This window comes from Solea senegalensis, linkage group LG5 (genome assembly GCF_019176455.1).
Source record: "Solea senegalensis isolate Sse05_10M linkage group LG5, IFAPA_SoseM_1, whole genome shotgun sequence".
NCBI lineage: Eukaryota > Metazoa > Chordata > Actinopteri > Pleuronectiformes > Soleidae > Solea > Solea senegalensis.
The window spans coordinates 629,796-655,744 of record NC_058025.1 but is presented as its reverse complement, the minus strand read 5'-3'; the positions used below and the strand labels follow the sequence as shown (position 1 = coordinate 655,744).

The following is a 25,949-nucleotide window of genomic DNA, read 5'->3' as shown; positions in this document are numbered from 1 at the left end:
ACACAAACACTTCAGCGGGCAGGCAATGACCCGGCGAGGTAACACTCACCCCCTCCATAGGTGCAATGAGCAAATCATAAAGTGCCCGGAGTGGAGGTTTGCCGAGGTTGCTGGAGCGGCGAGGCAGGGAAGAGTTACCGTCTTTGGCAGGAGACATGGTGTTACTGAACAGGCTGGTCATACTCTGGCAACTCCTGTGTAAACAAGGCAGAAAAAAAGAAAACACACTTTTAAAACCAATCTGTTCAGTCGGTGCAGAATAGCACCTGGACGCCGCGGGTCCAAGACATTTGGATTTCTATTCGAAAATTGTGAGGAAAGTCCAAAAAATCTGTTCAACGTCAACATATACAACCTGGAAGTGCATCAGACAATATTTGGGGTGAATGTGAGTAGGTATTTATGTAAGTGTGGGACTTTTTCTTTGTCTTTCTACCAAGTCGCCCCTGTTCTGTCGGCTGCTGGAGATAAGTCATCTTCAGTAGTTAGCTGTAGTCAACTGGTCATCCTTGAGTTAAGTCGTCACTTCTGATACTGACTGATGGAAAGACAACGTTCTTGGGTCTTATTCACACAGAAACTTTCCCAATGCAATCTTTAGATTTTTCCTTCTTAAAACAATTTGTTCAAATCCAGCTTTTTCCCACGCTGTAGTACATATGCCAGACCTGTATGTGGCGCTGTAACACGGCCATGGAAATACAGCACAGTAGAATCGGAAAAGAGGACAAAAGTTAGTAAGATTTGTGCAAACTCCAAAAACAGGGACAAAGAAGATGGCGAAGGTGAATACAAGAGCAAGAGTTGGCGCTACGACATCACCACTTCCCCAAAGATGCGTATAGGTTTTAAACCGGGTAGTTTTACTGGGACCCAGTTCCCAAAATGCCGGTTACAGGTGGATAAAAAGCTGAAATGATACAAAACCTTTGCAGATTCTCTTAAACTCGTGAGTGTGAAACAAATATCTGCATTTTTCCACCACTTCATCACAACTAAAGAAGTCTCTTGGATGAGCAGTGACATGTGACTCAGGTCCTACAGCAAACTCCTGAAGATAAGCTTTCCAGATGTGCTGGGAATGTGGTTTGTAAGGTCCATGTGTGACTGTGTGCACATTTAATACATCACATATCTATGAAGACGTTCGTGTGGGCTGCTGTGTGTGTGTGTGTGTGTGTGAGGAACAGAGATCACACTCTGTCCAACACAGAGGTTCGTCTTGGTTTTCACTGATATGCTTGTTTTCCAATCATGACGGGCAGCAGGTGAGAGCGAGATAAAGACAAATGAGCTGTGAGGACAAAACAGAGGCGTCCAAAGGTCTGAGACCACCTGAAGGAAGATGGACTCAGACTTTATATAGTTTTGTTTTTTTTTGAGGTTTTTTCTACTCGTGTTTGAACAAAAACGTAGTTTCTTGTTTTGGTGACGTAAAGAAGAGGATGAGACCGAAGAGACAAGAAAGAATACGACAGACTGGATATTGTTGCAGTTTTCTTACGCCAGAAGACATCTTGGGTGAAAGCTGAAGAAGAAGAAGAAGAAGAAGAAGAAGAAACAAATGGAACTGTGAACTGTCACGTTGTTGATATAAGAGCCTCTTGTTTTCAGAATTGTGTGCTTTGCCCACATTTTCCAGTCTTTGTCCTTCAAAAAATGAGCTCCAGGAAAAATCTAACTCTAAAAACACTCAGACTTTAAAGATCTTCTGGATCTAGCTGATTTCAACTCTTTACTACCATTCTCCAAAAAAGTTAGAGGAATAAGACAATTTAATGAGCAATTAGTGCAAATAAAAATCAAATATCACTATGTTACAGTCACAGGAGTCAAATTATGGGATGAAAAACAGACACATCATTAAATAAATGAACAAACGGACGATGGATACATGACGGACAGGATGTGTTTTACATTCATTTTACTTTTAATCTTTTATTTCTTTATATTTTGTATTTTTAAATGATAGTAATATCACATGTGTTCTGTTTCTCCTCGTTACATTGTGAAGTTGCAAATGCTCGACATCACTTGTCTGTCTTGACCAGGACACGCTTGAAAAAGAGAGTCAGTCAGTCAGTCATCATCTAACCGCTTTATCCTCCACCAGAGGGTCGCGGGGGGTGCTGTGCCAATCTCAGCTACATCGGGCGATAGGCGGGGTTCACCCTGGACAGTTTGCCAGTCCATCGCCGGGCCACACACAGCTAGAGACAAACAACCATTCACTCTCACACTCACTCCTACGGTCAATTTAGAGTGTCCAATTCACCGAATCCCCACATTGCATGTTTTTGGACTGTGGGAGGAAGCCGGAGAACCCCGAGAGAACCCACGCACACACGGGGAGAACATGCAAACTCCATGCAGAAAGGCCCTTGTTCAAACCGGGGCTCAAACCCGGGTCTTCTCGCTGCAAGGCGAGAGTGCTAACCACTACACCACCGTGTGTCCCTGAAAAAGAGAGTTTTAATCTCAATTTGTTTTTTCCAGGTTAAGAAAAAAAAAAAAGTGAAATAATTAATTTCACTTTTATTTACACTGGTCCTGCTCTTCATTTTGTACAGGAAAGCAGTGAAACATGACATGAGGCAAAGGCTGGAAGAATAGCAATATAAAAAGGCGCCACTAGGTGGCAGTGTTGCACTGTACTCTGGAGCTCTCTGGAGGAGCAGAAAGGAGGAGGCGGCAGAGAGCAGGGTTTTATCTCCTGGTTACTGAAACCTACTCGGCGTATAATCGAGAGTCAAAGAGTCGAGGATTCACTTCCCTTAACTTAACTTAACTTAACTTTCCCTTCAAAATCATGTGCGAGCGTGGTGTGTTTTTGACAGAGACACATGACTGAGACTCGCGGTGGTTAAAAAGCCTTCGGTGCTAAAGGGAACCAGGTCCATCCTTCACGCTCGCGTTTGTCACGACGATCCATCTGCTCCGTCAGCCACAGTTTCTTCCAGGGCCCCGGCACCGACAGACTCTCGGCCCCCGCCCCCTTCTGGTGGCCCCAGGCGGGGCTCCTGGCTTCCCTCCAGCCTCACAACACTCCGTCTCTCTCGCTCTCGCTCTCTCTCCGCAGCCTTGGCATGAGCCTCCATGGGAAAGCAAACAATCGTTTGTTAGCTTGACATGAAGAATGAAGAGAGCGAGAGGATAAGCTAAGAGAAGGTGAGGGTCGAGTGCACAGGAGAGGAAAACACCAGACAAAGAGCGGCGAGGCTGAAGGTCGCAGAGGTGGAAGGATTAGTTTAGTCTGCACATAAAAGACTCCATTTAAGTTTGGGACGGAAAAACGACGTCGATACTGTGGATCTGCACCAAACGATCGGCAAAAAGTGTTTTGTTTGAGAGGAGCAAGAGCGACTGTGCACGATTCCCAGTGGGCAAACTTCACACACCTTGGTTGACATCAAATTCAAGGACCTTCCAGGACAAATTCCCTAAAATTTAAGGACTAGCATGTGGTGAGACAGCTTAAGATAGAAGGGCAACTTGTGTTCGTCCACGATGGCGTCCACTTTCACACGTGATTGTCCTTGAAGTCTTTGTCAAAGTCAGTCTTTGTCATTTTGTCTTTGGTGAGACAGAGATGTTGGAATCTTCATTTGCTCCCTCTTGTCTTAACTTTACTCGCTCATTGTTCTGCACGGAATCTCACGAGACAGTGGACAGTGTCCCACAACACCGTTTGTCCTGCATAGGCCGGGTCTACGTGCATCAAGCAACGCAGGGCGTGAAACAGTAGGTGGCGTCGTAACAAACAAGGTAAAGAGACATTTAACCGAAATATCAGCTTGACTTATTTCCTGCACAAAAGTCAAGCACTTTCAATGACCCATGTCTATTTAGGGACGATTTTAAAATGCTTTCAAGGGTCTTTCAAGGGTCTTTTTGTTGTTTGTGTTGTTTATTTTACATACTTTCAATGTTTTGTGTTATGTCGGGATCAGACGACAAGATATTTGTGTCTTTCACAGTGGTGTCCATGTCAGATTATCAATCACAGCGGCGCGGATTCTTCATCCCGGCGCTGGCGTTCTCTGGAGTGCAACGAGGGAAAGTTTACCAGAGAGCTGTAAATGTCAGAAAAAAACCACAGACGCTGGAATTCTGGAAGATGATACAGAGTTCCCAAAACGCAAACTCCTCTGTGCCTGCATGAATGAGACGTTTAAATAATGCTGCACGAGGCCGTGGGGATTGTCCAGTGGTTTTATGGTGTTTTTAAAGTTTTTTTAACGAGGTTTGTGCGATGTTTGTTACGTGTCATATGTTTTACCGAGTAACCAAACGAGTCCAAGGCAAATATGGGACAATAAAGTGTATATTGATTGATTGATGGGTAGTTACTGATTGAAGTTTAGTCAATTTCCTCGATCTCTATTGGTTTAAAGCTTGAAAGTGAGGTGTAAAGTCACATGACGTCCTGAGCTCCAGGGGAATGTTTAATAAACATTATACGTGTCTCTTCTTTCCCATTCATTTTAGCTCGACTGTGCATGAGTGAACACACACACACACACATACTGCTGGTGTATACATCACCAGTTAGAACAATGCAAATGAAAACTGTGCAGATAAGATAAAAAAATAATAAAAATGAAACTGGCTCCTCCTGCCAACATGGAGGTGTAAACGCGTCTTTACCACAGACACGCCCCTTCAATGCAAAAGATAGTCTGACTCTGATTTAATGAAAATCAAGACTAGTGTGGAGGATATCGATGAGTTTTTGAGGCAGTAAAAAAACGGGAAATAAATAATATTTATGCTTCAGGAAAGTTGTAAAAATGGGTCAAATGAGACCAAACCACTGGAAGTAAAGTTAATTCAGTTCACTGCTTTCACTTAATTACAAGTCATCGCGGAAACGCTGCAGTTTCCCACACCGCTAATGACCCAAATCTGTCAAAGAAAGGAGGATTTTTTACATTTATCCGACATCAAAACCCAACAATGTGCGACTTAAAATGACTCATTCTCTTGACTTCAGCGTCTTCTGATAGACGATCGACTCCGAAGCACGAGGAGCTTTAGAATTCTTTCCCTTTTCTTTTTCTGACGCCCAAAAGAATGAGTGGATTATTACCAGCAGCCCATTAAAGGGGCTTAATGAGCACCAAGACTCAATTAAAGCTGGAATTACCCTCTCATCAAAGCACAGCTCGACTGTGCGTGAGTGGACGAGGACAAGGAAATATGACCCCCCCCCCACACCCACACACACACACACACACACAGCGCTGGTGTATACATTACCAATCAGAACAATGCAAATGAAAACTTTTGCAGAGTAACATAAAATAATACTCAGAACAAACCAGTGGGAGAGTCATGGGAAATGTCTGCAGTCATAAATGTGCACAGTGAACACAGACGGGGTAAACATCTTTAAAACCACACGGTCTCAGTGTGTGTGTTTAACACACACACACACAGGCTCATCAGAGAAGACAGCTGATCAGGGTTTCACCACATTCTGCTTCACTGCTGCAGAAACAATGGAGGAAAGCGAATCTCCTTTACCGCAGAAAATGTGATTTCCTTTAAAAAAGTAGAGCTGCATATTTATTTGTGTGCTTTTATTTATTTTGTCCTCTCTTGCTTTCTGTCTTCATGTTGAATCTCACCTGGAGGACCACGACGGCGCGCTCTCAGGGTTTGGTTTTCAAAATGTACACACACAAATGTAAAGAATATGCTTGGTGTGCTTGTCTTTGATTACGAACAGGCGGGAAACGGTGACCTTCACTTCCTGCCTGGTTGTTATTGGCCACGCCTTGACCGTCAGCTGAGAGTGAAAAGCTATGTTGACATTTGACTTCAGTTTTAAAGAGAACGTTCTCTGTACCATCCGTTTTTTGGCGTTTCTCAAAGGTTCCCAAACAAAACCCTCCAAAATGAGTCTAAACCCTGCAGTACCTATGCCAGGCCTGTATGGGGCACTGTTTATTTCACCTCATCAGCAGCTTTACCACATTCCTACTGGTTTTATTTTAAGTTTGTTTTGTCAGCATTATTCATGTGTTTATAGCTGTTTTGGCTCTGATTAGCATTGGAATGCGAAACCCGGGTGAACACGCTCATTTATTTTTCTTCTACTTACTGCTACTATTATTTTAAAGCGTAGTGCTTGTCTGTTTGAATGCAGCCAGATATGCTGGTGATTTGCTTCCACTCCGCTCTGCTTAGCTCGGCGCTAACCTAAGCTAATCGCTTTTAACCTAAGCTAAACACTTTTATGGCGGCTTCATAAATCCTTGCTATTCACGCTAATTTTAGGTCGTTTTCACACCTAATCGTCCCTGCTAACATGTGTTCCCCTCCTCACCTGAGGTGGCGCTGCATCAAGAATTACAGGAGGAGAAGACGACTTGCTCATCTGTTGTTTTAATGCAGGACTTCGGTCTTGGGGTTTTGTTTTTTTAATGTGTTCTACACGCGCATATGTTTTGGTCGTGTTTGCCCTGCGTTGTAGTCCGCTTCCTGCGTTTGGTTCACTTGCTTCTTTGGTCACGCGTCCCCAAACAAACCGGATTTTTTCGGCAAACGAACTGGGATTCGATGAAGAAGGACTGGTGTGAAGGAGGCTAAGGCATACAAATGGCCCAGTGAACCTGAACTCTCATGGAACACCATCATTCTTATCAGAACATGCTGTTTTTTTGAGTGTAAACGTCGTCGTTTGGACGTGACACATTCACAAACAACCCCCCTCACCTGTTGAACAGGTTGTTCCTGGACACCATGCGCAGGAAGCCTGTCGGATCAGTGACCGAGTTCAGCTTGTTGTTGAGCTCCTCGAATTGCTGGTCCAGGAAATCTCCCGCCTCGCTCTCGGTCTCGCTGCTCGAGCACCCTCTGAAGACACACGAGAGAGAGGGAGGGAGGGAGAGGGAGACAGGAGATGGAATTAGAGACATGCTCAGAAACGCTGGCAAGAGAACGGCACTCGAACAGAGTAGACGACACAAAGGCTAAGATTGTTTCTCCGCGGATAAATCAAACCGCACACACACACACACACACACACACACACTCCTGGATCTGCCCGGAATACACACACCCACACATACTTGGCCTAATTTCCCAGGCTTGGTCCAACACCGCGATGGTAAGCAGAGCTAAATCCTTTCATTATAATGCTTGTGATGCTGATCCAGTCAGTAGGGAGTCAAACACTCACACTCACTACCTCACCACCACTTTCTCCCCCGCCTCTCTCTCTCTCTCTCCTCTGAAGTTCCAGCATCACGCAACTCTTAGGTCATCTTCTCGCTCTCACGTTCTCAGTGGGAACAGACACACGGGATCTCCCGTCGCCTCCTGCTCTCACTACCGACACTGTTTTCCTTCAAGTCCATTTGAGGTCAACGCAAACACATATGCAGGACTTTCATATGGAGTCGGCCCTGACTTTTGCAGCTACAACAGCTTCTTGGAAAGACTTTCCTCTTCATCCCAAAGGTGCTCGGTGGGGTTCTTCTCAAGTTCTTCCACACCAAACTCAAAGTGAAACCATGTCTTTCTAGTCTGTCCTTGCTCCGTGCACTGGGACACCGTCAAGCTGGAACAGAAAAGGTTCTTCCTCAAACTGTGTCGACACAAAGTTGGAAGCAGAGCGTCGTCCAAAATGTCTTGGTATGCTGAAGCGAAGCGTTGACAGTCCAGAGCCTGAGTGAAACACCTGAATGCAATATCCAAACACTTCTGTCCATACAGCAGACACATTATTAGGTACAAAGGACACACTGGCTGTAGCTCATCTGCGTGTGTTGAGCTACTGCTGTCCATCTAAGATTTCAAAGCAGTCTTTTTCTGACCATTTTCCATAATTCCAACAGATGATTGTGCATGAAAATCCCAGCAGGTTCTGGAATACTGAGAACCAACAACCCTGCCTCATGCACAGTCCCTTAAATCAACCTTTTCTTCATTCTCATTCTGATGCTCAGTCCACACAGCGACGCATTTGTAGTTGTAGAGCGCTGAAACAATGACAACAGCATTTTCTGAACCAAATTATCGTGAAAATAATCAACAGATTTAATTGATTATGAAAAAAATCATTAGTTGCAGCTCTAGGCCAGGTTGACCAGGTGTACCTAATAATGTGGCCGGCACTGACAGTCCTGCGCTATACCTCCTACAGACTTTATATTTATAAAATAATTGAAAATCATACGCTGCGTATATCTAACATTAGTTGAGTAAATAAATGTTGAATCCATATAATAAATCCATTGATTTCCACAGTCACTAATGCTACATTTGTAAATTTAGCATTAGCTACTGTTATTTTTTTGTTACTGCGATTGTTTTTTACTGATGTATTGTATGATATCTATGCTTTTTTAGTCATTTCCTATGCTTGTTTTAAAGATATTTGAGTTTGATTGTATAGAACTGTGGCTTCTTCACCTCTCCTGACATGCTTTCATTTGAGTGCACAAAAATATCAACTATCCTTTCCATTTCCTCCCCTCCATCCATCCTATTCACTCCCTACATCTCAGAGCGCTGTGTCTCTCTTTCCTCTGCACTCGGGAGAATGAATGGGCCGGTAAGTGGTGCCATATTGTGCCCATCCAGGCGCGGTGGTGGGTGTGTGTGTGTGTGTGTGTGTGTGTGTGCAGCTTCCTATTGGAGCAGTAAATGAGCTGCTAATGGGGCGGGAGGGGCCGGTCTTCTCGGGGTGGCGGAGGTTGGCACTGGGCGAACCAGCTGGTCCCGATGGATCAAACACCAACCAGAGAAACGAGGCTAATGCCAGACACGGTGTCGACCCGATGGGTGATTTTCACTGTTGATATATCTCACACCATTTCCACTGCGCTCCCGCTGTTCCCCTCTGGCTACGTTCCCCCTGTTCCCTGTGAGCTCTTTATTCATCAGCCTTTTTAACCACAAACAACCACCTCTCAACTTTCCTCTGATTCTCGCCCGATTCTCTCTGACTTTTTCTTGTCGCGTTCGCTGTTTTGTTTTTTTTCAGTCGGGTTCAGCGGCCCCGGCTTCTCCAAAGAGCCATTATTCCGTCTCATTTATTCCCACTGGGAGAACGAGAGTCTGGAGGCCTGTCATCACAGAGAGCAATGAGGCAGAATAACACTGATACACAGACACAGACTCTGTGAGTGATAAAAGAACATCTTCGGTTAACGTTGTCTCTCCGCTGCACACAGTGTTCAAAGTTAAAAAAAACGCAATTTTCCCATTCATATCCATGTTTATTTGGACGATCCAGACATAGAATCATCTAAATGCATCTAATTTCCTGCATCTTCTGCCCAAATTTATCTTAATCTCGTGCGACCTTGAGCTTTTAGCACCAGTGAAGCTAACAGCTAAGCTAACCACTAAAATCTGCAGATTAATTCATTAGAAAATTCTTCTTAGGCTTTGGCGTCGCCGTCATTCGCTCAGACGAACATTTTTAATTTGTTTGTGTCCTCCATTTCAAAACAGCACCCTCTGCTGGACAACTTGATAATTCATTTTAAATGTCTAGTGCACTTCTAGGCATGTGTGGTCCTATTTAATAAAAAGTGCATTCATGGAACAAAATTTGGGGTAAAATTTCAATAAAACATTCATATTTTTCATGAGGCACCAGGTTAGCGAGATCCAAACTTTACACAATTACAAACCAAATCAAATCTGGACCTTTCATGATTCATACTTGATGCTGCAAGAAGTTCTGGACGGGAAAACGTAAGTAACGACAGAGTTACATGAACGTCTTGTAGCACTTCCTGTGTCCACGAGGTGGTGCTGTGGTGCTCTTACTATGTCACAATATTGACAAATAAAGCCAAACGTGAAGTTTGTCGCAGACTGGACAATTTATACTTGAGTTACGACAACTTCCTGTTCCATGTTTGATAAATTTTATCTTCTTATCTTATATTTAAACTCACCAATTTTAAGGCTTTATCTGTTCATCCTGGTCAGAGAAGCACACCAAAGTGTAAAAAACATGACATTTCCTGTTGCCAGTAGGTGGCACCGTAACCGTGAGCCTTGAGCTAAACATCTCACCTGCTGTAGTAAGACTCGACTCCCAGAGCCTCGCGGGCGCTGCCGATGTGCTGCTCCAGCGACGATCCGCCGACCAATCCGCCGCCGCTGCCTCCCTCCTGGAAGTCTGAGCCTCCCTCTGACACGCCCTCGCCCAGGTACACCTCGTGAAACTTCAGGATACCTGCGCACAGAAAACCACAGGGCGGTTAAAAGTGTAAGAGACAGAAACACCAGAAGAGCTGGGAGCTGTTTCACTCTCACTCGTGTGAGTTGGGATTGTATTGACTGAAAGCTTGTGTGTGTGTGTGTGTGTGGAGGAGTGAAATGAATAAAAAAAATAACGTTCAATAAAAGATATGAGGCGGCTGCCTGTGCCATCTGCTGCTCGCCGTCTTTCGCACAGAGGAAGGTGTGTGGTTGTGTGTTCCTTCCTGGCATAAACACTTACACGCACAGTTTAATCAAGCTAAGACCATAGTCTGACTAAGACAGGCAATCGGACAACTCGTGGAGGAGGAGAAAAACGATTTATTGGCCACGTGTGTCCGCCTCCGCCTCTGTAGGTGGCGCTGTATCTATCTTCAACACACATGGGCAACATAAGGACCTAGCAATCGGACTATGAATCGAATTATCCAGGTATGTTAGTCTGACTAAGACTAGCTCGGTTTTAGTCGGACTAAAATCAGACTTTTAACCTGCATGTAAACACACAGTAAAATGATTCAGTAGTCCCCATGATATGAATTTGAAATAATTCAAGTAAAATAATGACAAAGTAAGTAATAATTTGTAGCCCCCCTTTTTACTGATGGCAGGCTGTTAAGAGGCGGCCATGTTCCCCGACCAGCTGTATGCCAGGGACTGCCAGAAAGTGACAGACAGACGATTAGTGAGGAAGTGGCTTCCTGTTAGCCCGAGGCAACACTCGGTGCTTTGAAGACCTCCACTCATCCCTGCAGTGTCCCTCCCCGCCATATGATTAGTGCTGGGGGGGTCAAGTTCACTCTGTTGCCTTGGAGCTGCTTTGGAGCAAATGTTCAGACCTGGTGGTGTGACACATGGTCATGGCAAAAAACGAGTAAAAGGAGTTGTGTGATGAACACTCCAAACAGTGGTTCAGCGCGTTCTGTAGATCAGTTAAAAAATCTCCAACATTTAGAAAAGGAAATCTTATATACGTCGTCTCCTTCTACTTCCGGGTCAAAGACTGGGGAGGAAATTTGGCGCAGAACACCAAGTCCAACTCCAGTCCGACTACGCGTACGCATGCAGGAGTAATCGGACTATGGATCACATTATCCAGGTACGTTAGTCCAATTAAGACTAGCTAAATTTTAGTCAGACTAACTATTGTTTACATGACTTTTTTGACATTCATGTAACTACACTAACTAATGCTCAAAATGACATCACGAAAACTGAACTATTGTCTTAGTCTGACTAAAATCGGACTTTTAACATGCATGTAAACACACTAACTGACCTTGTCAAGGCCAGTAGTCCTCATGAAGACCAACACCTGGTTCTAATGACGCAGAACCTGATTTCCTAGGAACTGATTAAGTTTATTTTACTTTTTTAATTTAACCGGGTTGGTCCCATTGAGATCAAAGATCTCTTTTGCAAGCGGGTGGTAGATCACATTTTGTGGTTTTATTGCGAAACTGAATAATTGTCTTAGTCCAAATAAAATCAGAATTTTGACCTTGTCAGGACCAGTAGTCCTCTGGTCCTAATGAGTCCTAATTAACCTTTATTTAACCAGATATATTTTGCAAGGGATAAAACAATAAACAGGTAAAATGTCGCGTTTTTTGCGATATGCGTTACCATTCATTATCCCGTCTTTAATGTTCTGCAGAATCAGCATGTTCTCCTGTTGGCGTGCGTGAAGATGTTGTCTGTGTTGTTTGGCTCTGTCACTATCAATTAGCACGGCTCATTGGCAGAAAGATGCCACGTGGGGCGGGGAGCGAGGCGGGGGGGGGGCAGATCCTGCCGGTGGAGTGGCAGGTGGCGCTGCCACTTGGTGTTAGAGCCCGTCTTCTTACTCTGCAGCTGAAAACACGCTGCAGCCTCAAGGCCTTTTATCCGCTTTGATGCCAACGAGCATCATGTGCACACACACACACACACACACACACACGCCAGCATGTGTGTGTGTGTGTGTGCACACCATTGTGGTTGTTGGGGCGTTAAAAACGGGAAAAGCTGCTTCAATAAAAACAGGTTTGAAGGCATCGCACTGGTTTTAGCCTCGTAACACTGGCGTCCACTACGGCTTGGAATTGATTTGAAGGCTCTTTTAATTATTTACAACCCTGATCGAAACCTTGAAATCCTCAAAGAGGACTGAACTCAAGCTTGATCAGCATTTCTTTGGTCGTGTTTTATTCTTTTACTGTTTCATTACTGTGTTCATTTTTATTTCACGTTTTAATGGGTCCAGTCGAATGAAACGAACTGATAAATGAGAGTAAACGCACACAAAAATGAATAAAAAGTCATTCGATAAGTTTCATAAATGAATCAATAGCGTAAAAGAGTGTGTGTCTATGGCTATTGTAAAGTGATTATACACAAATAAAAACATAAATAATGGCTAGCATGAGAATAAAGTCGTAATAATATTATAATAATGTTGTAATATTATGTGAATAAAGTCGTAATATGTGAATAAAGTTGTAATATGTGAATAAAGTCGTAATAATATGAGAATAAAGTTGTATTAATATGAGAATAAAGTCGTAATATTATGTGATTAAAGTTGTAATAATATGAGAATAAAGTCGTAATATTATGTGACTAAAGTCGTAATAATATGAGAATAAAGTCGTAATATTATGTGACTAAAGTCGTAATAATATGAGAATAAAGTTGTATTAATATGAGAATAAAGTCGTAATCTTATGGGAATAAATTTGTAAGATTATAAGAATAAAGTGGTAATATTATTAAAATAAAGTGCTCAGATTTGAGTCTGAACAAAAGCATGGAGTGGATCGGAGTGGATCGGAGTGGATCGTTACCTGCTCCTGGAGCCAGCAGCCAGCTGTATAAATAACCCGCTGCCATGGAGAAGTAAAGCACTAGGGCTCTCTGGCTGTTCACCGTGTCCAGGATGTGCTCCACGGTCACCGGGGTGTAAGGGTCCGAGTCCTGCTGACCGGTCTGCCGCTCCACCAGCAGGTCAGCGAAGGCTCGCGTACGACCTCGCTCTGCCACCGCCAACGCCTCGTCGTGGTGGCCTGAGGGGGTCAGAGGTCAACGCTAATTACACACCACGCCATGTCTGAGACTTAAGTGTGTGTATGTGTGTGTGGGCATACCGAGGCTGACCAGCACCCTCTGGAGAGCCTGGTAACAGGACGTTTGCAGGTCAAACAGGGAGAGTTTGTAGTCCGTGCTGTGCTGTGCTTCGTGACGGATGGTCTCGAATAGCGCAGACGCTCGGTAAAGCTGCGGGAAAACGACAACAACAACAACAACAACAAACAGAATCTTTTAAAAACAAAGCTTTAGCTTTAAGTTCAGTCCCATTTTTACCTGAAAGTCAAGAGCTGTGTTTCTATTTCATTATATTTTTATATCAACAATAGTTTGACCTCGCTCATATATCGGAGAACTGGGGTTAACTCCTTAACCTAAAGCCCACTGCTGCCTCGCTTTACTAGCGCAGCTGTTGTGCCTCCGCGTCTCCACAGACACGAGAGCAAAAACCCATCATCAGTGGTTTTAAGTGTGACAAACATTTGTTACACACTACAGCTTTAAAGGATTTTCCTTTTAATATCTGTAATAAATAATAAACTTTCATCTGCACAGTAACAGAGTAACATGATTATTATTATGACTGAGAGTCATAGACTCAAAGAGAATCACGGTAAAATGTAAATATGCAGTCCGCATGAGACTCCAGATGAGATTAAAAGATGGAGATGAAGATGGTTTTGCACCACTAGGTGGCAGCATCCCGCCTCACTGATCAGCCACTGATCACACTTGCTGCCTTGCAATGATGCTTTTCTGCCTCTCTCCTCAACAGAGGGAAACACTGTAACGTAGCTTGATGAATCACCGTGAAACACGAGTAAACCTCTGCTCAGCTCGGATTTTCCTGGATGTGGGGGGGAAAAAAAAAAAGAAAAAGCAGAAGAAGAAGAAGAAGAAGAAACCGCTGAACAGCTCTGTGGACTCTGTGGGCCTGTCTGCTGTTATTGGACCTTCTCTATTCAGACGCAGACACAGACAATAGTGAGGCGGGGCTGGAGGGAAGTGTTGCACAGCGGTCGGGCGGAGCTGGTCAGGAGTGCTGATTCATGGGAGCCTGTATTGATTTCCTATCTCTGCGCCTATGGCAACGCCGTGGGTTTGCTGGGACTGATATGGAGCCGCTCTGCAGGAGACCAGAGTTCAGCTGAGAGGCTGAAGCACTTTGCTCCAACCTTGCTTTCTAAAAGATATTAAATTGTGTTTCGATTTTTTTTAATATAATATAAAGATTTAGTGCAATATTCAGTGTGTAATTGATTTAAAATGTGCCGGAGAATTCTCATCCAAACGTTAACTAGGCCTGACCAAAACCGTTTAAATCTGCAGAGATGATCCAACGGTCAGATATAGAAAAATAAAATTGCATTCTCTGTGATTTGCATTTTGACATGAGCGACATAAGGAAGACAGACAGTCTTTATCTTCTGTCTTCCCTGCTATCAATGCCCTCACCTTCACCTCAATCATCCTCAGCTTCACACCTTCACAAGAATAGCAAGAAGGGTGGTGACGAAGAACTTCCAACTATAGAGGGCAGCATTACAACTCTCAGTGTACAGCCCGTCAAACATGTACAAGAAGAAGAAGAAGAACCCCTACAAATGTGCAGGAAGCACAAAAACACACAGATAATAAATAAAACACAAGAATATTTGTGCCAAACCAGTTGCAACAATGCATTTTATGGCTTTAAGGGTTCATACAAGGACAGGATGATAACACGTCCTGCTTCTGTTTCAAAGTAAAAGCACTGTCATTTTTGATGTCCCTGAATCCTTTTACTGTGAAACATTAGGACTGACTTCCTGTGTCCTGGTAATTAGATGAGTACATGTACAAGTACTTGAAGCACATAACAATGTTTTCTTAAACAGAACAGTCACAGTATGCTGAGGTGCTGGCGTACGGGTCGACATGTGGCATCACTGACGACATTTACTGGTTTAGTGGTATCGGTTTAGTTAAATATGTTACTCCAGTGTGATTGACAGCTGGCTGCAGGCAACGCCTCTGACCTTTCCTTCAACAACCAAATCCAGAGGCTTCAAAATGGAGGTTCAGATTCCCGCGGTCGGCGCCTTGCGCAGTCTTTGCGATTTGCCGACTGCATTGTTCGAAAACGCGATTTCTCTTTCAAACAAGACAAAGAACTGCGGCGGAGGAAAAAGAAGGTTGCTGGTGTGGCTCAAATGGATTCTATCAGCACTCTGGGTCTGCTGAGAGCAAGAAAGTGTGAGCGCACACACTGTACTGTATATGCATAGCTCGGCTGGCACATCCCAAGGTCACGCAGCAAAAGTGTGTCAGAGGGAGTGAAGTGAGGGTGGGGAGGGGTGGAGGGGGTGGGGCAGCGACCAGTGGAGAATCAGCGAGAAGAAGACGGAGCTTGTGGTCTCAGGCTGATTCTGCTGATAGGACTGTGGGCTGATTGCTGCAACGCTAGGCTAATCTGTTAAGCTCGCAGACATCCCTTTAAGAGAGAAACTCATTTCTCACAGCGCCCTTTTTTTCCTCTGGACTGAACGGGGGGAAAGAAACAATCCCCGAAAGTGCTGCGTCCTGGATTCAGAGAGAGTTCGTCCATGTTTTACAGGCACTGACACTCATGCTGTGTTTCTATCATGGTTCGGTTCAGTTTGGAATGGTAAAGCCCTGGATCAGGCTTGAGTTCCGACTGGAAGAGTACCCACCTTTACTCGGTAGGCGGGGTTGCCAGGTCAATGAGATACTACAACGGACCACAACCACAATCCAAACTCTTTCACTTTTTTAATACTTTTACTTCTAAAACTTAAGTACACTTCATATAAGAAAATTACTTTTTGATACTTAAGTACAGTAAATATCATATACTTTAAGTCTTTTACTTAAGTAAAAAAGTGACTTCAACTTCTACCAAAGTCGTTTTCTGGTGAGATGCTAAGATACGCTAGTTTCCCTTTTACTTGTGAGAGACAATTCTAATCTTCAGCCATCTTAAAGTTTAATTACATATTCTTATAATCAGACCTGGTGTTCAACATAAGTGACCATAACTTATGATCACACACAAACTAGGCGGTTTTCAAGGTTCCCTTCCTCGATACCAAGCCGTCATGCAGCATCTGGACCAAACTGGTTATATGTATCAGACCTGGCACACCGCTCACTGTTCAGGTGTCAGACATTGTCTCAGCTCTCCTCGGATCTGAGCTTTCTTCAATAAAAGCTTCTCCGTGGAAACACGTTCTCAAACACCGGTGACATGTGATTATTTTTGTAAAATATCATCTCTCTGCTGTAATCCTTTAGAGATTAGACCAGCTCAATCTACCGGAGAGAGCACTGATATTTAAATGAACATGTACTTATTAATTAATGCTTCTCTTCAGATAAAGGCGCGAGCGCTCCTGGAATAAATGAATGGAATCACGTCACATCAGCACATCGGCGACCGTTTCATAAAGTGAAATTAGTATTAAAACGCACAGAGAATGAAGAACACGAGGTCAAGAATTCTCCTTCTATGGATGTTTTATGAAATCCAACACAAATATGGGGTCTGCGTATGTAACAGGGTCACGCACAGCTCATGAATAGTAATCTCATTCATATTTTTGAGGACAATGGCGTCATCTTCCACTTCCAAATCACCCTGGGAGCGACACGCTATGACGGCAACAATTTACATTAAAAGAAAAAAGATGAATTTAAATGAATAACATTGCTGCGGTATGACTTTTTCATTATTGAGCTAATCATGAGCACGTGACCGGAAGTGGATGTCGAGTTAGCCCAACATACAGTCTCAGTGATTTATTCTGAAGCCACACAGGGGGAGGAGGAGTCAGCGTCCTTCAATCATTCAATCAACAGCTGTTAATTTCTTGTCTTATTTACAGACGACATGTGGAAATACTTCAGGTTCCTGAACAGAAGAACATCAGGAGATCGTCCGAGTCATGGTTCCAGAACAATTGAAGATCCTCGTAATTTTAAATCCCTTTAAAATAGCCATCTTAGCCTCAGAATTAGGCTTTGGTATGGAATTCTGGGTTTAAAGACAATCCACGCTGATGGAATGAACGACCGAGCGCGACCAAAACAGGGAAGCTCTAGAAAACCCAGGTCTTCCAAGAGCATCTTCTGAGCATCTCCCTCTATCACTCCACTGTTCCTATCTTGTGGATTTCTTTCCCAAACTACTTCTATGAAGCTTGTTCCTCTTTTCTAAGTCGCTTAAATGTAAATGTAATTTAAGTTGGCGTTGGTCCGTCTTTCAACAGCTTCTTGGAAGACTGTCCTCAAGATTTTGAAGTGTTTCTTTGTGAGTTTGTGTCCATTCATTCTGTAGAGCATTGATGAGGTCAGACACAGATGGTGGACGAGAAGGTCTGGATCTCAATCTCTGCTCCAGTTCGCCCCAAAGGTGCTCGATGGGGTTGAAGTTCTTCCACACCAAAGTCAAAGTCAAACCGTGTCTTTATAGTCCTTGTTGGAATAGAAAAAGGAGCTTCCTCAATCTGTTGACACAATGTCCAAATGTCCAAAATGTCTTGGTATGCTGAAGTGTAAATATTGTCCTTCATTCATTAGAGATAAGAGACCTAGAGTCCAAAGCCGGATTGAAACACCTGAATTCAATGCGTTACAGGTGCGGTCAGATACCTTTGTCCGTCTCGTGCGTCGTCATCACCCGGTCACAACCAAAACCATATCATTCCGCCATGACCTACATTCCCATAATATTTCAAATCGATGAGTTACGCTGCTTTAAAATCGGGGGGAATCGTGGCCAGAAGTAAAAACACTGCTGTGGTATGTAGAGCGGCGTATTACGGTAAGCTGCAGACGCCGCTAACATGCGCCGCTAACGTCTCAATCAAGTGTTTTAAGTGGAAAAGCAAACACACGGCTGAAAATATGCAGCACTGGCTTTTTTAAAATAACATTTTCTCAACACAATTTCCCTCAATATGACTCACGGGCCTGAGCTGCAGTCGCCACCTTTGGTTCAGCTTTTCTTTCCAAACTCTTGTTACAGATAATTGCAAACAGACAAAGCTATTTTTTTTTTTTTTTTTTGGAAAACTTATGATGCAGGACCCAGAAACTAAGCTATCTGGGTCACGCACACACACACGGATGTACTGTACGTGTAGTCTGTAGTCAACAAAAAAAAAAAGAATAAAAATGTTTGGCAGTAGATTTTGGAAATGAAAGCATCTGACGAACATCCCTGCAGATTCACACGCGTGACGTGACAGCCGCCGCCGCTGTTCTCATACAGAGAAAAAAAAGTCATCCGGAGCTGTGGCGTGTGGACAGACTGTAAAGAGAGATGTTACGGGGATTTTCCATGCCTGCCAGGTGGGCAGTGGGCTGAGGAGAAGAGAATGTGTGCGATACAGAGGCTCGGGACTCCGGAGACCATGAACACATGATACAAAAAGTGATCTGTCACCTGTCGTGCTGAGATGAGAGCGTTCACGAGCTCAACAGACTCCTCGGCACGTTGCCAGTGTGTGTGTGTGTGAGAGCTCTGCAGCCACCTGTCTTTCATCTTCACCTGTTCTTCTTCTTCTTCTTCTTCTCTTTCACCACAAGGGCTTCAACTGGAAACTTAAAATTCCACACTCCGCGTCTTTGCGCGTGCACGTCCCGCTCTCATTTGTAATCTCCGCCAACCAACAGATGTGCGCTTAATTAGAGGTCGGCTCTAACTACAAGAGGTGGATTTGCTGGAAGGAGTCCAGATGGAGCAGTGAGTAGGGATTAGGGATGAGCATTTGACGGTGCTATTCGTCAAATATCCTCAACTCCCGCACGTTAGAGCGCGAGTGGAAGCAATGTAGTGATGTCCCCAGCGCGTTGAGCTAACGAGACGCATTCAGGGAACATCGTAACACACATAAAGTCCACTAACTAAAGGGTTGGCACCGCTGCCACCTTGTGGTTACAGACGTACCACACATTAGGTACTCATCGGAGCAGAAAGATTGTTTTTTTATTGAGGAAACACTTGTTTTGTATCTTTTTAAAACCATGTAAATCCATGCCTGTCTGATGATACCGATCCTGATATTGGCTTATCGATACCGATACTTGTCATAAAGACGTGAATATTTCGGAAATCTTTCAAAAACTTAATGTTATTCTGATCAATTTGGCAAATAACAAACTGAATTCACCTTTTTAGACACAAATTTAAGCCAGGCTTCTTCTCTGAGAAGTCAACAATGAGTCAAGCATGACATTCAACCACTAAAACTAGAATAAACACGTTGGTGGGAAACATTCAACATGGGGTTCTCATTACTCATCACCAGAGACAAGGAGAACATGAGAGGCCTCACCTGATGTTGGGCTTCCTCCAGGTTCCCACTGGCCCAAAGCGAGAGCCCGAGACGGTGTCGGATCTTCGCCTCGTCCTCGCGCCGAGACAGCTGCTCCGCGAGCCGCAGGCCTGTCGAGGAGAAGAGAAGAAGAAGAAGAGGAAGAGTCAAAGTTATTCAGAGCAGGCACACTACGCTTCTGGTAGCTTCCAGAGTAACAGATGTAAGCGTAGCGTGGTGCTGATGTTCTGACAGAGAGCACGTTTGGATATCTGGCCTCAGATATGAGAGGCACTCCTCACACACACACACACACACACAGGGAGGCTGAACGAGCACTAATCCGACTGCATAGTAATCAATGCTGAGGATCGACTGGCTGAGCAAACACAAACACAAGCTTAATGTTTGCAAAAGAAAAAGAAGCCACACGATGTCACGAAGACACCCGCAAATATTTGCCCACACGCTGATGAGGTGATAATGGACTGTGTGCTCACAGGCTGTTGATCCTGTGTTTGGAGACTGTGGTCGACTGGTGGTGGTAGTTTTGGGATCTGTTAACGTTGCGTTCCATCCCCCCTTTTTTCCTACATTCAATCATCGTCAATGACTTGTTGTTTTCTTTACTACTTACTTTCTTTAGTTCTGCCATCACGTCTAGGGAAGCGTCCAAAAAGTCACGTTTGCTTAGTAACAGAGTCATGGTAGCATCAAACTTTCTACATGGGGACCAACAAGCAAGAGATGTTTGCATGTTATTGAAAACAAATGCACTTAACACTTAACTAAAGGCTTCAAATCTGTTTAGGGACCCCAAACCAACTCCCCCATTGCCCATCTTTGTGTCCTGACCCAGCCTTTGGGAACCACTGCTCTAAATACTAAGAAAATGAGCTTCACTGCTTCCTTTCACGTCTCCTTTAGCGTCTTCTCCAGCTCTCTGTACTACCATTTAATATTGCTCTGTTGGTTTAATTTACTTATTTATTGTCGTTAGGTTGCCTTTTATGTTGAATGACAAAATAAAGATCCTCGATCCTTGACCGTCCTTCATTAAATGGGGATAACACGGGGGATAAACAACCAAAGCAAGACTGAATGACGACATTTTCTTCATGTTCCCCAATCACGATGATCCTGATGAAGGAACTCCACCATGACTAACTTATTGTGGGTTATTTGTATTGCGATACATGATAAAATCATGTCCCTATTGTGAATGCGGTCACATTACCTGGTTTGTTGATGTTTAAAAAACTTGCAAAGTGTCTTAAATGATGCAATTTTTGTAGTCTCGCCGCATCCTAAACGTCCACCATGACATAATCGCGTCGTCTTATTGTAAGAGCAGTCGAGTGGTGTTACTGAATTCTCACGTGAAGAGTCATTTACAGGCCGGCTCTCTCCCGCTCGCTGCTGCGGTCGACGGGGTCTAAACATGCTTTTGGACCCAGAGCGGAGAAAAATGGGCCAAGCCAACCTCGCATTAGTCCGCTTTTCTCGGCATTCCTGGAAAACTGTCTGTGGCTGGACCAGATAAGCCAAGAACAGAGAGCGTGACCCGATTCCACAAGACTCGGCACCAACCACGCAGCAGTAGACTTCGTGGCTCCTCCATGGCCACGCTCGCCGGCAGCCTTTGAAGCCTGAAACAGTCTCCCCTCTGTCCTTATCTTTCCACTCCCTCCCTCCCTCCCTCCCTCTGCCCTGCATAGACTCTGCTCTTCTCTCTCCCTCTCTCCACCTCCTGTATTTATTTCCTCATCTCTGTGCCTCTGTCTCTACCTGTTTCATCTCGACTGTGGTGGCAGTGCTCACAGAGGAACCCCGGCACTGCTCGGGGCTCATTAGGCACTGGAGCAGGAAAGAAGAGAGAGGAAACAGATCTAAATTATCCTTTTCATTTTCTGACATCCTCACCCCACACTTATCTCCAGCTCGGAGTCTTTCATCTGCACACACACACACACACACACACATAAAATGTCTTCCTCTGAGCTGCTCTGTGATAGTTCTTCATGATCAAGCCTGAGCGTCAACCGACTCTATGTTTTCTTTATTCTCCCGTTGACAGTGAAATAATACACGTGAGTTACGACTAATGTCAAATTCTGTCTTTCCGCTACTGCCCGCCCACCCTCCGTCGATCCACCGAGACTGTCTTCCCTCTCTTCTCCTCGGCGTCATTCCGCGTCCGTCACTGTCACCGCGGCGTGCCGTTGGCGCGTCCCGCAGGCACAGTCACGTAGCGGCGGGCTGACACGAGGATGTGGCCGAGGCCGACTGCGCCCCGAACGGCGACGAGAGAACACTTTGAAGGCCGCTTGACAGCTGGGGCAGAGATTTAGACACACAGCTTTACATCTACACTAGATTCAGTGTCCTCTGTCCATGACCACACAGGGAAAAGGACACATAAAGTGAGGGGAGGGACACAGTAAACAATCTTTGAGGGGGAGATAAAAAAAACCCCACCAAACAACATAGTGGACATTTCTGTTGCTTTGTTTTGCTCCTTTCTTTACGAGGACACACCATAATCTGAATATTCTGTATAAAATGTCTGCTTTATTGTGAAAATAATCTGAATATTCTGTACAAAATGTCTGCTTTATTGTGAAAATAATCTGAATATTCTGTACAAAATGTCTGCTTTATTGTGAAAATAATCTGAATATTCTGTATAAAATGTCTGCTTAATTGTGAAAATAATCTGAATATTCTGTATAAAATGTCTGCTTTATTGTGAAAATAATCAATATTCTGTATAAAATAATCTGAATATTCTGTATAAAATGGCTGCTTTATTGTGAAAATAATCTGAATATTCTGTACAAAATGTCTGCTTAATTGTGAAAATAATCTGAATATTCTGTACAAAATGTCTGCTTTATTGTGAAAATAATCTGAATATTCTGTACAAAATGTCTGCTTTATTTTGAAAATAGTGATGATGGTTGCGTTGAGTTTAAATCCAATTGAAATTGACAAAATATTAACATGATATTGACATTATATTTAGAGAAATATATATATGTATAAAATCTGTCTGTCTGTCTGTCTGTCTATCTATCTATCTATCTATCTATTTATCTATATCTATATATCTATCTATATCTATATCTATATCTATCTATCTATCTATATCTATCTATCTATATCTATCTGTTGCCCATATCTGTCTGTCTGTCTAACTAAGGTGTCTATCTGCAACATTTGCATTGATATTGTAATTCCATTAGCTGTTGTTCTATAAACCAAGCATGAAGAAACTGTATAGCCTTGATTAGCCGCTGCAGTGACGACATTGATTTAATGACACTTTTGTGTTAATCACTGGAGGAAAAAGGTGCTTTTTTTTGAAGATGGAGAGGATGTGTTTAATGTAGAACTACAGGACGATAAGTAGACGGGACATGCTAACGAAACAATAGAGTGACAGGAATGATGTCGTCCCGTCACGCGGTAATTGCTATCACCGTATGTCTGCTGTTTGCACACACACACACACACACACACTGAGCTGGAGGTCAAATAGTCGACACTATCCGTGCTCGTTTGGTGCTGCCTTTCTTCCAATTAATCTTTCTCAGGAAACCAAAACAAAAAAACAAGTACAGCATGAAGAAATGAAAAAGAAAAAGAAGAAAACCTGGAGGGGAAAAAAAACCTTGTCAACTTTTTCGGTCTGGGTAGGTTGGTCAGAAATAATTGGCTGTCAGCGCTCGTGGAGGCACTGTTCTTTTTCCACAGCCAGGCCGTGGAACAATACAAGGACAGTGCAGGGACAACAGGAGGACGGGGCGGAGACTGAATGGCCTGTCGCCTTTGTTCCCATTAAAGCCCAACGAGCAGGTCTGCAGGCGCCGCATGGGTCACTTCAGGCCCGGGTTAATGCTAATAAAGCCCGCGCAGCAGAGACGGCGGAGATGGTTCTTCCGGTCGTTTGCGTTCACTCCCTGCCGGGTGAAATATACCACTGTCGTTTCACACAAGCTGCAATTCTCTCCGACTCTAACGGGGTCCGGGGTCGTGACACGGTGGGTGTTCCTGAGTGTGAGGTCCATCACTGAGCTCACACACGCGTGTGCGACACGTTAGCTCACATCTACGGAGGGTTTCCGCTAATCACTGACATAATCAGGGAAGATGAACGGACCTGGTGGTGTTGTGTGGTCGACTCTAGTGAGTGTACCAAACACAGATTATATCCAAACACAGATTATATACAAACACAGATTATATACAAACACAGATTATATACAAACACAGATTATATACAAACACAGATTATTATCAAACACGCACACAATCTATCTATCTACCTGTCTATCATCTATCTATCTATCTATCTATCTATCTATCTATCTATCTATCTATCTATCTGTCTACCTGTCTGTCTATCTATCTATCTATCTATCTATCTATCTATCTATCTATCTATCTATCATCTATCATCTATCTAGCTATCTAGCTATCTATCTCTCTCTCTATCTATCTACTTATCTATCTATCTATCTATCTATCTATCTATCTGTCATCTATCTATCTATCTATCTATCTATCTATCTATCTATCTATATCTATCTATCTATCTATCTATCTACTTATCTATCTATCTATCTATCTGTCTACCTGTCTGTCTATCTATTATCTATCTACCTGTCTATCATCTATCTACCTGTCTATCATCTATCTATCTATCTATCTATCTATCTATCTATCTATATCTATCTATCTATCTCTATCTATCTATCTATCTATCTATCTATCTATCTATCTATCTATCTATCTATCTATCTATCTATCTATCTATAATCTATCTATCATCTATCTATCTATCCTCTATCTATCTATCTACTTATCTATCGATCTGTCTGTCTATCTATCTATCTATCTATCTATCTATCTATCTATCGTAGCTGGATAGCTAGCTAGATTATGTGTCAGCTAAGTAGCTTTCTCCATAGATAAATAGATAATGTGCTAGCTAGCTTTCTTTCTTTTATTCTATCTATCTATCTATCAAAGAAGAAAAATCAGAAAAACAGTGTGTGGAAGTATTCTGCATTACGCAGCTGTTCAAATATCTCTGAAGGAAAACCGCGTCACGTAATATTCTTATCTGCAGTCGTGGTACAGTCGAGGGTTAAAGAGTTCTTCATTAAAACATGGAAGGAAAAGTGTAAAAAGGTACTAATTATTTATCCTCTTGCAATAAATTCTGTTGAGCCGTGAAAATTCTCCATGTCTTCAAAGCATGTGTGATGTAGGTGCATGTGTGACTGCACATGAGACAACCTGTGGAGGAGATAGCGGCAGTAAACACAGGCGGAGGAGACGCTGAGGTCATTTCTACCACAATCGTTTCCCGATCACTGAATTTCTGATTTATCGTTCTGGAAGGTTGAAGCTCAGTTGACAGATTAAAGGATCTTCTCTCGGTTAAAGCGCGGCTCGGGTCGTGTTTTGCTGTCTGAACTGAACTGAACCGAGTCAAATGCACTTGATATACGCCGTGTTGACCTGACAGGCGGCTGTTACCGTGGTTACTGCTTGTGTTGTTCACAGACACATGTAGCGTGAATCAGCCTTTCCAGGAGACTGGGTTCAGACTCATACATGGGTCAAAGAATAACTCAATAAGACTTTTACTGATAATTATTGTAAGTAACACATGCACACAATGACGAGATGATTCATTTATCAAATATATATCTCTAACACTAGTGTTATAATACAGTCCAAATACTCAAATGTCTCAAATACTATAATTGGAAATGCTGACTCAGCATTCCCAACTAAATACGCATGGTGCGACACATCTCCTGCCTACCGTGGTACAGAATTACGTCAACCTTTAATTTGTGCGAGGTAGAGCAACAACAATAGAGCTCTGTGTGTCACATGACTCGCTTTTTATGTACCGCCATGTTGGCAGCCTAGCTGGATTGAACCTGTCAAGAGTTCACTGGCACTTTAAATCCATGGTTATATATCCCAGAACTTGACAGACTGAATATATCGGATTTATCTTTTTTACACTTAGTTTGTAAACAGGTGTGGACGACACTATTCCAGAGATTTAAATTTAAACTTCCTGACTTCATCTTTACTCATGCAGTGAAACAAATCAGGAATCTACCAGCTAAAGATAGCCTTGTTGTAGTCGTCACTGGAAGGGTAAGTGTCCTGTTAGCATGATGTTAGCATGGCAGTGATTCACCTCCACCATCTCTCTGGTCGTCCTGCTTTAGGTGTCGTTGAGTAGAAATGTTGAGAGACGTTGTGTGACGTCAGCTCTACAGGGCCTTCATACCACTTGATGGTTGG

At 43.4% G+C, this 25,949-nt stretch overlaps 1 protein-coding gene and 1 long non-coding RNA gene across 3 annotated transcripts in view; one reads left to right on the top strand and one right to left on the bottom strand.

Moving 5' to 3' along the window:
* The window catches only part of LOC122769660 (tetratricopeptide repeat protein 28-like), a 51,112-nt gene that overhangs the window by 8,224 nt on the left and 16,939 nt on the right, over positions 1 to 25,949 (bottom strand). For both annotated transcript variants that reach the window (XM_044026371.1, XM_044026372.1), the window contains exons 5-10: positions 19,635 to 19,744; positions 13,356 to 13,485; positions 13,056 to 13,274; positions 10,042 to 10,204; positions 6,721 to 6,861; positions 50 to 194 (exon numbers count right to left, since the gene is read on the bottom strand). In XM_044026371.1, the coding sequence (XP_043882306.1) occupies positions 50 to 194; positions 6,721 to 6,861; positions 10,042 to 10,204; positions 13,056 to 13,274; positions 13,356 to 13,485; positions 19,635 to 19,744 (908 nt within the window). The remainder of the gene's footprint in view (positions 1 to 49; positions 195 to 6,720; positions 6,862 to 10,041; positions 10,205 to 13,055; positions 13,275 to 13,355; positions 13,486 to 19,634; positions 19,745 to 25,949) is intronic.
* Positions 3,069 to 4,466, top strand: LOC122769661. The gene is made up of 2 exons (XR_006360456.1): positions 3,069 to 3,765; positions 3,978 to 4,466. It is a non-coding gene; the product is annotated as an uncharacterized LOC122769661 (long non-coding RNA).